Genomic DNA, 12,143 nt, shown 5'->3' on the forward strand with positions numbered 1-12,143 from the left:
TCATCGGTCAGAGTTTCCAGCAGACATTTTTAAAAATATAATCGAACAAATTCAACTTTTAATTTTTATAATTTCTGGCATAACTTTGTTGTTATTTCAGCTTTTATGAAACTAATACTGGCGGTGCAGGACTTCATACTGCAGTGTCCAGAGCTGCTTGGCGTTCAGAGGGTTAACGATCATTTCTAACACTCCTCTCCCTCCTGCCAGATCTCCTGTAACTGATAATTTGGCTGATCAGGTGTGCTGGTATCTCTAAATAACATCTGCCTCCCTGCTCTCGTCCAGGACAAGCTGTCTTGGCAGAACGAGTACGAGATCTACAGCGTGAGCGGCATGAAGCACGACAACATCCTCCACTTTATCGGCGTGGAGAAGAGGAACAACAACCTGGACCTGGACCTGTGGCTCATCACCGCCTACCACGACAAGGTACGCTGTCAGCGATGCAGATATCCCACCAGCAAACTGCTGAATTTAGTCTTTTTCATTTATTGACTCATTTCTGAACACAGAATAGAGCGAGGAGCGCTACGCCCTTCCACACATGAGGCGGTAGCTAACGTTCTGCTTCTCTCACGTGGAGGTTTTGCGCTCCTCAAATGTGGAATCTGGTCCTGCAGCAGCTTCGAAGGTTGATTTGAAACCCGACAAGCTAAGCTAAGCTAGCTTCAATGCTCTTTTCACTGCAATATAAAGTCATACACCTCCATGTAAGCAGAACAACCAGGACTAGAAGGAGAGAGAACTCACAGTTAGAGAGCCATAAATCTGACAAAAAAAAAACATGGATATCTATGTAAACACAGCCTGCAAGTTTTAAAAAGTTCTTCCAAGATCTAGTTCTTGCAGATTTATTCTTGTCAATATTACTATCATTTCACAGCATGCATGCAGGATCGAAATATCTGCATGTATTTAGGCTTTGGATCGCTTTAGAGGTTTCACTTTGCAGAATGTGTCCTCTGTAGATGGTTTTGGAGCCACGTTGCATTTATTTTATCGATCTGGTGTGTCTTATTTTGCTCTCAGTCGCTCCTGCAGTTCAACCGGAAACTACATTTTTTTGTTATGTAACTGTTGGTAAGAACTGAGGCAGTGAAAGTGCAATTTTTTTTTTTAAATTTTAGTTTTTTTACATAATCTGGTTAGTTTACGTGATTTATTTTTGAATAATTTTGTAGAATAAAGTGATTTGAATTAATTTTCCAGGCGAGTATCTGTAGTTGAAGCAGCTCAGAAAGTTGCGACGATAAATGCTCCAATTTTAGTGACTTAAAAAATAAATAAATAACTTCCCTTTTTTTGAGATTTCACTAATTAGTAAGATAGGCAATAGAATAATCGATAGATAAATGATTGTTAGTGGCATCCTCCTAGAAGACAGAAGTAAAAGTTTCTGCAAGTGGATAAAACTTTATTTGAAAGCTCCACCCAGACTTGTGTTTTCCAGCAGCAGCAGTTCACTACTTCAGCTTGTAAACAAATCCTGATTTCCCGCCTGATTTCCTCCACTAACCCGGCTTTGCTCATGTTGCTGTAAACTCAGTTTATAAAGCGCTCTTTGCTTTTCGGACCTGAAAACCTCCGGGGCGACCGGCCGGCCGGCTAACGAAGCTGTAAACGCCGGAAAACACGCGTGAAACCATCACGTTGTATTGATTCTGTTCGCTGCCTTAAGAGCCGAGCTGTAATTACAAGAAGCCTCACGCGGCGGTTAGGTTTTTTTTTTATTTGTCTTTGCTGCTCCGTTCGCCCTGATGTGCTTCACTCTCCCTCTCAGCCGCCGTCTTTGTAGCATTCGGGGGCTTTTAAGTGCCTCTGTGTTTTGAGGGTCATTACCGACGAAGTGGAGAGCGATTCTTGCACGCCTCGCTTGCCTGGAACTTCCCAGCCAGACCGAGGATCCGAATCTGCATGCTTAAGGAGCCTTCCTTGCGTGAATAAAGGGTGAAAAATTAAAGGTTGTGGGTGTGGCGGCGAGGCTTCGACGGCAACAATGCAACCCTCGGCGAGCCACTTCACCCTGGAGCGAGTGCTGCTCGAAGAAACGGGTTTGAAGGAGCTTTTAAAAGCGGCGTACTACCAGATACACACCAGCAGCTAAGAGCCTTGTCAAACATGCGCTGCGATTATTCTCGCAGGCTTTAAAAGTGACCTACAAAGCGAGCAGGTGTCAAAACGTTGGACTGAACCTCGGCTTGTGTAACGCAGCTGGAGCCGTGATTGCAGAGTTCAGCGTCTCCTTGACAGCTGATTTATGCCTCGTTGTTTGATGCATCTAAGCAGCTTTATGCATCTGTAGCAGCAGCAGCAGTAGCAGCAGCGTGCAGCGGCTTGTTTCAACGGATACAAGTCCCTGGAAAACTCCCTGGGTTTTAATCTAGTCGCGGAGAGTAAAAGCTGATATGATTGCATTTTCAAACAGTGGACGATAAATAAACCCAGGAGTGAAACACAGAAGGTACAAACACACAAGCAGCAAAGTCTTGACATGGTTGCATCCGTTGGAGCTGCCTGCCCTCTAGTGGCCGCTTCACGCCGCTGCACGTGTCTTTGGCCTTGCCGGGAGTGACCTTGTATTACACTGACATACATTATGTAAGAGCAAAGATGGAGCACAAAGGATAAGGAGGTAAACAGATGCAGCCCCAGCATTAAGGTGGAGAACTTGGCAGCGAAAATAAATGATAACTCCTTTGTTTTCCTGCAACATTTACTTCAAATGTTTAAAAAAAAAAAGTATGTAAGGAAGCTGGGTGCATACAAAAATCAAAAGATGCGTCTCTGCAGAGAACAAAGCGTTGACCCTGCTCGCTCAGCCAACCTGCCCTCGATAAATACTGAGATAAAGAGCGGTGATCAGACGCCACCGCGGCGAGCAGATAAATGAATCGCATTTATCAGGGAACAATAAACGTGCGGCGAGTTGGCTCGGTGACAAAGGCGACCGAAGAACTCGAGCCGGGTTCAGGAGGGACTCGGCGGTGAATCCGGTCCATCGAGGTGGAGCGTTGGGCTCTGGCGCTCCAGAAATGCCGATATTTAAATTTTCAATCAGGCAGAGACGTGTTTTTATTGCTGTATTGTGGAGTCAAAATACAAATACTACCCACAAGCTTCAGTGAATTTCCATCCCATTAGGGATATTGCTGTTACCATGGAAACGTTGCATTTTCCCGGAGAGGTGGGAATCATTACAAATGGCCCTTCGTTATACTGTAATTTAATACTTTTTATTCTGTTACTGCTGGACACGATTGTACATTTGTAGAGGAGGTAATCAAACATCTGAGCTCGTACGCGGTTATTTAGGGCCGTCTGTGTTTGTTTGTTTGGTTTGTTTTGAAGTGCAGTAGAGCTTGTTGTAATTATACTTCAAGGGGATTTTGAGGAGATTTTATTTCAGTTGCTGAGTTTAAAACTGGCTCGTGGCCCAGCGGATGGTGCAGTGCCATTTGACACAGTTATAACTCCATAAAACTTGCAAAAAATAAATAAAGTCTAAGCTGAATTTCTTTTGTTTGTTTTACAAAAATTGCAAAAGCTAGAAATCAACATGTGCCACATTCTTGTCCACAGCTGTTCCCAACGCTGGGGAGAAATGGTGGCTCCACATATTTACTGTTCTTTGACATTTCTACAGCGTCTGCAGATCATCTCTAGAAACATGTTTCACCGTGTTGAATGTATCTTCCAACAGCTTGCTCCTCTGTAAACCGTTTCTAAACCGCGCTGCATTCATTTCATGATCCACTATGTTTTATTTTGCTCTCAAACATTCTGCTTTGTGGAAACACTGCCTGCAGTTCACCTGAAAACTCTGTACATTTTTATCATTTCACTGTTTGTTGCAGCTGAGTCACCGATGGGTTCGTAGGTGCACAGAAGAGCGCAGAATTTTTATTTTTTTGCAGAATTTGTTTCATGCAAATGGCTTATTTTTAAATAAGTTTTAAAAGAGACGTGATTTTGATGAAATATCTCGATTGTAAGCTGAGATTTGATTACGTTTCCCAACAGATATGTGGTTAAACAACCCTTTAAAGGTGATTCCATATCCTTCAAACCTCTCTGGTTTTACACTTTCTGGTTCTGATAAATGGTTTAATTCAAAGGTCACCGTCATTTCACTAATTTGTGGCATTTAGTGATGCTTATTAGGAGAGTTTGCCCAAGAAAAATAGTTGTTTTTGTTCTTATTTTTTTGCTTTTTAGTTACGTCAGGACAAATAACCAAAAGAAAGTTGAAAGTGTGACGATTTTCTCTGTTTTTTCGGTTTCAGGCTGTGATTAGTTGTGTAATTTTGGCATTTAGTGAAAAAGAAACGTGCTTTTTCAAACCGACCAGCAGGTTTTGTTGCTCATGAACTTCCTCAAACATTTCAAATACTGACAGATGAAGTGTTCAAAGCAAATCTTTTCCGTTACTATAAAGCGTATGAGGATTATTTAAACGTTCTGTCCTGTAAACTGTATACTGAGCGTGTCTTTCCATCTCCAGGGCTCTCTGACGGACTACCTGAAGGCCAACGTTGTTTCCTGGAACGAGCTGTGCCACATCGCCCAGACGGCGGCCCGCGGCCTCGCCTACCTCCACGAAGACATCCCCGGACACAAGGACGGCCACAAGCCCTCCATCGCTCACAGGTACAGAAGCATCCGCCAGCGTCCCGGCTTCTGTCAAGGCGTCGGGATGGTTGTGACACGTTTTCTGTTTGTGTCTTAGGGACATTAAGAGCAAGAATGTGCTGTTGAAGAATAACCTGACGGCCTGCGTAGCTGACTTCGGGCTTGCACTGAAGTTTGAGGCTGGAAAATCCGCAGGAGACACACATGGACAGGTAGAGTCACAGATAAATGTCTTCTTTTTTTGTACCAGGACTGATTTATGACAGTATCGAAACACTCCTGCAGGAGGCAGTGTTGGCCAGAAAGCTTTCATATTCTTACTGTCAAGATTTATTGTGTTGTTTTTGCTTTTGATTTGTCTTTTTTCAATTTGAAGACAGGTATAAGAGACACAGCGATCACAAGTGTGACACATAAATTACAAACAAATAAACAAACATCATTGTCCCTGGTATTTGTAATAACTGATGGTTGTTGTACTTAATTATTAAAGTACCAATGATAAACTATCATCACAAATTAACTGAATAGGAGGCAAAATACCAGTAAAAGTGATAAAAACTAGGAACAAAAAGGAAGGAGTTAAATTAATCCAAGGATTTAGGAGGCCGATGACAAAATCTGGGAAATATCAGATTGTTTTCTTGGTTTAGTAGCGACGTTATTGGCTTTTAGGTGCAGAGATGCTATGAGAGAAAATATACACAAATTCAGTCATTTCCTCACCTGGGGAGGTCGATCTAGAACAGGCTACAAAATGCACCCAAAAATATCACCAGAAATCCTGCAAATCAAATCAAAACACAGTTAAATTGAGATTGACATATCGCAAAACAACACTTTTGATGAAAATCTGAAACATTTTCCGACCGGTGCCATCCTTTGGCTGCACCTTGAGCCAAACTTTTTCTGTTTTGTTTCTCATTTCTGCTGGAAAGACGAGTTCAGTGTCGACATTGATGTTTCAGATTCTCCTTTTCTTTAACTCTCGCTGTATACTGCTCTGTCGTGAATGAAAGTAAAACTGTTAAAAGTTCCAGCAGCATCCTTCACTGCTCTCGACTATAACTATACAACTCTTAGACGTGTCTGGAAAGATTTAGGTTTAGACATTTCTAGTCTGCAAGTTGGAGAAAGTATCCCACAGATGTAGCTAATTTCACCCTATCAGATCTGTGTCTTGGTTTTCTTAGTTGTTTCTGCTAACACCGACCTCCCGATCTGCTTCCTTTGAAGGTGGGAACGCGGCGCTACATGGCTCCTGAAGTCCTGGAGGGCGCCATCAACTTCCAGCGCGACTCCTTCCTGCGTATCGACATGTACGCCTTCGGCCTCGTCCTTTGGGAGCTGGCGTCGCGGTGCACCGCCGCCGATGGTGAGGCGTGAACAGAAACGCACCGCAAGTCCACACCACGTCATTTTTATTCCGTTTGTAATTTTGCGTATGTGTTTGCAGGCCCGGTGGACGAGTACATGCTGCCCTTCGAGGAGGAGGTGGGTCAGCATCCGTCTCTGGAGGACATGCAGGAGGTGGTGGTGCATAAGAAGCTGCGACCATGTCTGAGGGACTGCTGGCAGAAGCACACGGTGAGGGCTGAAAACTTTTGTTGTAGCTGTGAAGGTGTTCAGAGACCAGGGAGGCCAAAACGAGTCTGGAAAAGACTTTTAAAGTGTTATTAGCTGTCAGTTTGAAATAGGTAGATTTGTAGTTGATCTGGGAACATAAAAATAGTGTGAGTCTTGTCATTTGACAGAAACTAAATGAGAATAAAATGTCTGTGTAATTTATGGTACCTTTTAAGTGAAGTGAAGTCTCCGTTGTTTTAACAGCATATATTGTTTTAACAGCTTTCCAACAGAGAAATAAAATTAATTGCAAATTTACCCAACAAGTTTAAATGTTCAGGTTAAGATGCTGCAATATTTATTGGAGAAATTTACCTAACGACTTAAATAATTATGACTAAGATCTGCAATATTAGGTACAAGAATACAAGTTTACTCGAGTAAATTAAATATAACATTTTTTACCCTTTTATATATATCTGTATATACTCCAAACTTACCTGACTAATTTATTGATCAGTTGACACCCTCCAATATTCTAAACAATACAAATGTAATCTAATTTAAATATATATATTTATATTTTTATTGTATATACATTTGAGTAATTTAAACACTGTTATATGTACTCCAAATTTACCGAACTAATTCAGATATTTAAGTTAAGCCCGATAATATTTGTAAAATTCTAATATACATTCCTAATTTAAATGGTAAGAACCCACACTGTTATATATTCTATATAGTTACCTGAGTAATTTAAATATTAAAGTTGAGACCTTACAGTGTGATATTGATGAAACAAATGTACCTGACTAAGACCTTAAAATATTTATTATTGTGTATAAATGTACCTGATTAATTTAAATATGAAGGTTAAGGCCCGGCTATGTTAGTTATTGTGTGAATATACCTAGGTAGATATATTAAAGTTAGTCTAAGAACCACAATATTGGAAAATCCAACAAATCCCAACATTCCCTCTGAGCAAGTGGCTTTAAACAGAAAGAAACTTTGGGCAGAACCAGGCTCAGGGAGGGCTGCTGTCTAGCTCGACCTTTAGGGTTAGGTAGGTGGACGGTAGCATAGCAGAGAAATCAGATGACGTAAACACACCAAAGCAAACAAAAAGTCGGGTTAAACTCATCCTCTGACGCTGGTCTGTCCTCCAGGGTCTGGCCATGCTCTGCGAGACCATCGAGGACTGCTGGGACCACGAGGCCGAGGCTCGCCTGTCCGCCGGCTGCGTCGAGGAGCGCATCGGCCAGATGCAGCGCCAGGCGCCCGTCATCGGCCCCGAGGAGATCGTCACCGTCGTCACCATGGTGACGAACGTGGACCTCCCGCCCAAGGAGTCCAGCTTATGATCAGCCAATCAGCCGACGCCGGATGCGGAAACACGGATCAACACGAGGGGATACACAGCCGACCCTGGTTGGTTGGCTTAGTGGGTTTTTTTTTTTAGTTTTGTTTTGTTTTTTCTTTTTCTTCGTTTGCGTCTTTTTTTTTCTTTCCTCTTCTTATTTTTTTCTTTTAAGTGCGGGCCGCTACTCGCGTTCAGGAAACACCCTGCGCCCACCTCACCACATCAGTTGATATCCACCTCATTTTTGATATGTGTGCCTGAGGAATTTTAACATTTTATCGGTCGAGACGATTCAGGATATTGACCACGACAAACGACGTCACCGCGCCGTGACCGTGCTGGGACGACGAACACTTTTATCATGTATTGTTTTTATATACATACACACACATAGGAGGGCGACCTGTTCTGCTCGGTTTTCTACGGAGAGAGAAGATCTTGCGGAGAAATTTCACAGAACTCTCAGTGCATTTTAGTGTAAAAAAAAAAACCAGAAAGAAAAAAAGACGAGCACCTGGCTCTCGATACATTTGCTGTTTTCTTGTGTGCGTTTTTTTGAAGAAACGACTATCGTTCTGCCAATAAGCAACGGCTTCTGAATGTTTATAGTGTAATGCTGCTGTACATAGTGTATTATGGACCCAGACAACTTGGTAATCAAGCTTATTTTAAAGGGGGGACGGGGGAGGGGGGTCCATTTTCAAGCATTACGACGATAAAAAACCATAAACCTCCTTCAACCAGGTATACCTCAGTTCAAATGGACACAGTTTAAATTAGTCCCTCTCCCTGTTCACGGTCATAGCTCACACTTTCCACAACCTTGGCTCTCCATGACCTCCAAACACTCTGCTGTCAGCCATGACGCTCATGGGTAATGTAGTCAGCAAAGCCTCGATATTCATGGCCATACACACTGTAAACACAAGTTTCTCCCTGTTTCCTCCCCTTCTCTCAAGTCTCTAGTTTTGCTCCACTTTGATTTTTTTTTTTTTCTCCTTTCGTTAGTTTTGTTTTTTTTGGAGATTTTCTGATAATGGGATAAAAAACATAGCCCCATGATGAAGTTGTCGTTTAAAGTGATTTTATTTTCCGTTTTGGTTTGCCGTGTCAACTGTCAACGGAGTAAATATCTATCGCTGACAAGCTTAATTTTGGTCATGAGATCTGGATATATGGATTTATATCTCTGGATTAGCGCTGGGTACCAACCAATGATACCTTTTATTATTTGGTATTAGAACCAAGATGCCAAACTCTTGGAGCATCTTGTTCTTCTCATTTTGTGAAATTTGTTGTCTGATTCTATTTAGAAAAAGCACCTGGTCTGTTTATTTTAAGATTTGAAGTGCGGTTTCCCAGCTGTACCCAGCCCTACTTTGGAATTTGTATTTAGCTGAGCCAGCTTGCTTTTGATTTGATTGCACACATCGTTTTTTGGATTACTATCAAGAGTTTCTGCTCTCTTTTGATACACCTCAGGAATCTTTGCTACTCACCACCCCCTTGCATCCTTCACCTCCTCCTCATCCTCACCTGTCTCGAAACTGGAGTACCTCCTCTCTTGCTGATTCTTACGCTTTATCTGTCTCTGTCTCGCCTCGTCTCGACTTGCAGAGGTTTAGCCGTGCTGTTGTGAAGCTTAAATTGTAAGATCTGTTCAGTCTCTAGATTCTGACTGAACCTTGCCCATCTTTATACACAGGTGTTTAGGTAGAGCTAAATCTAAAGAACCAGAGGGGACCGTGGGTGTACGGTGGCATCCTCCTACCCTGCTGCTATTTGTGCTTCCCCTTGACTACTGGAAACAACAGATAAAGTAGAGGTAGGCTTCACTTCTAGGATGCAGATGATCAGCTTTCGTCTTCTCTATCAGTAAAAGTCTCCCCAGGTACAAAACTCAACACTAGTTTGCAGGGGCACCACTGCTGCATCCTGGGCTAAGCGCCACATAAGCACCATTCTCTAGTGCTGATACAGTTTCATATTCTCTGAACACATTTTGGTGGGTGTTTAACTCCACCAAGGTCGCCCCTCGTCTCAGACGTTGCTTGTGATGTTCATGAACGGGATGCTAGAGTCCCCTTTTTGGGTGGAAACTTGTTTATATGGGGTAGTGGTGACTCAGCATTTTACACTTACTTACTGATCAAAGGGTTGGAGGTTGAAGCCCCAGCACCGTCAAGCTGCCACTGCTAGACCCTTGAGTAAGGCCCTTAAACCTATCTGCTCAGGGGTCTAGCTTCCTAACAGACTGGGATATGCAAAAAAGACAATTTCTCCTTACCAGATCAATAAATAGCCCTGATCGATGTGGTGCTTGCTCATCAAAGTGCCCCAGTGTCTGATGTAATTCTGTTGGCCTCATCAAGCCATCACCCTCAGTGCATACTTAGGTAGTTTGCAGCCAATATCTTGTTCATGAAAGATGGGAGAATGGAACAGGTGTTGGACCGACGGATTGGTACAGCATCGACAATAACGTAGATGTTGTACCAGAATGTCAAAGTGAAGAGGGAGCTGAGCCGAAAGGCAAAGTTCTCGATTTACCAGTTCCAACCTATAGTCACGGGTTGTGGGTAGTAACTGAAAGAATGAGATCATGGATATAAGTGGCCACGGTTAAGTTTCTCTGTAGGCCTTAGAAATTGGGTGAGGGGCTTGTAGGGATCAGGTGAAGTGGTTTGGGTATCCAATGAGATTGCCTTCCTTTGGAGGTCTTTCCAGAAAGGATATTGGTAGAAAACCAAAGGGTAAGACCCAGAATTCTTAGGAGGGACTACGTAGGACTTCTGCCACCATGGCCCACTAAGATGGGTGGATGGTACATGAGGCTAACGGGTACTCCTTTGTCCTTGTAGATCCATAGATCCAGTTTTTGAGTTCACCATCTCTGGAATCAAGCCAAAAAGTCTCCAACTCCGACTCTGATCAGCAAGTTAACCAATCTTTTTGTCTCTTGTTGATGCTTTCTTGTAAGCTCAGCAGGTTGTTGGCGAACTTCTGGGGTCATTTTTGAATAATTGATCAGACCTTTGTAGCCCCGGACAACACGCTGGATAACATATCTTAGGTTTTTCCTGAGTGTTAGACCCATCCTGCTCTAGGTCAACAATTTTCACTAAAAAAATAAGTGTTGAAAGCCAAACTGCCACTTTTATGCCCCTCATGCAGACTAACATTAATGGTAACCAAGCAATCGCACGGCTAACCACGGTTCAGCAAGTCGACGCAAGGAATCTCTCTTTCTCTCTTTCATCCTGGTGCCATTTCTACGTCTCCACATTAGTTACTCTTGTAGATGTCAGGCAAAACGGATGTATCTGTCGTTGTTGTTTAGGCAACAGCGACATTTTTGAGTCTTTATTTCCTCCGAGGGACATTGAACACTGGTGCCGGCAGACCTGCAGTCTCTCCTCAAGCTTTGGGATGGTTTCGTGGGGTGCAGTTTAAAATCAAGCGCCGGTGCATACGTGGAAAATGTGAAGAAACTTCTTTCTACCAAACCAGTTCACATTCAGGACAGTAGTATTTTGAGTACTGTAAAGCTCAAGGAAATAAGAGCCAGAATTCACAAGTAAAACACTAAAAAAGTATATAACTTATTAGTAATCTCTTGCACAAAATTTGGATCGGGGAGTCGAAGCTTCCGTTATTTATGAGCACTTTCATGAACCCCAGTTTAGTATCAATAGAGTTTTTGCCATTTTCTCAAATGTGTACTGAGTAGGGCCAAACTGGTTGAATGTTAAGCTATTCTGACTGACTTAAGGACACTTTTAAAAACACAATAATAATAATGGGACCTAAACAGTAAAGGATCTTGAGAGTTAAGATTTGCTGAATAAAGACAGGAGAAGTCCAACAAGTTTGAGATATCACTTCAGCGCACTATATTGCAACAACACAGCAAACCTGAAGGAAGTTGAAGCCATCATCTTGTTATTTACTTACTGTAGCACGAGTACAACATTCGCATTGCTTCCTAATGCTGCTCTGCTGTCTTTTAATTAACTGTTGCTCGAACGCAGCCGCCGTCTACGAGTCCTCGTGAACAGTCAGGGACGATCAGTACTGCAAACCCCAGCAGCCCTTCAATAAGTACTACCTCACTCGCAGGGATTTCTTTGGGGTAGAAAGTGTGGCAAATAAACCAAAACCATAACCAGGTTTCCTACAGTAGAAAAGGGATTCAAATTCTTGAGTTAGCTTCACTTGTTCCCCATACGGCTAAAAAGAAGTTTCCTCATTGTTACCACGATGCGTTCCCTGGTCTCATGAAGGGTTTTCATCACGACTGAACAACAGCGGAAGGATATTTCGACACAAACACCAAAAAAAAACCACCAGTATTACCCCTTTTTTTGCCCTCAAGTTTGTGTCTTCAAATTCTCACCAGTGTTTCAGCTGCCAAGCTTTTAAAAGCAGCTTCCAAATGTTACCTGCCAAAGTGGCCACGAGCGTCGACAGACCTCTCCGCCACAGCAAACAGACTTGCTAGCATTTGGTTGGCGGTCCCAGTACCGTAGGTGGACCCTGGCGGATGTTCTTGAGTTTAAACTGCGCTTGCGAAACTGAC

The 12,143-nt window shown here is 42.8% G+C and overlaps 1 protein-coding gene across 1 annotated transcript in view; it reads left to right on the forward strand.

Moving 5' to 3' along the window:
* LOC103371821 (activin receptor type-2A) overlaps positions 1–11,907 on the forward strand; it is a 66,672-nt gene extending 54,765 nt beyond the window's left edge. Inside the window, exons 6-11 of the mRNA XM_008301274.1 lie at positions 289–432; positions 4,505–4,650; positions 4,730–4,844; positions 5,869–6,007; positions 6,089–6,219; positions 7,371–11,907. Coding sequence (XP_008299496.1) covers positions 289–432; positions 4,505–4,650; positions 4,730–4,844; positions 5,869–6,007; positions 6,089–6,219; positions 7,371–7,565 — 870 coding nt within the window. The 3' untranslated portion in view covers positions 7,566–11,907. The remainder of the gene's footprint in view (positions 1–288; positions 433–4,504; positions 4,651–4,729; positions 4,845–5,868; positions 6,008–6,088; positions 6,220–7,370) is intronic.
* Positions 11,908–12,143: the final 236 nt, after the last annotated feature.

Source organism: Stegastes partitus, unplaced genomic scaffold, assembly GCF_000690725.1.
Source record: "Stegastes partitus isolate 25-593 unplaced genomic scaffold, Stegastes_partitus-1.0.2 Scaffold1653, whole genome shotgun sequence".
In the NCBI taxonomy this organism is placed as follows: Eukaryota; Metazoa; Chordata; class Actinopteri; family Pomacentridae; genus Stegastes; species Stegastes partitus.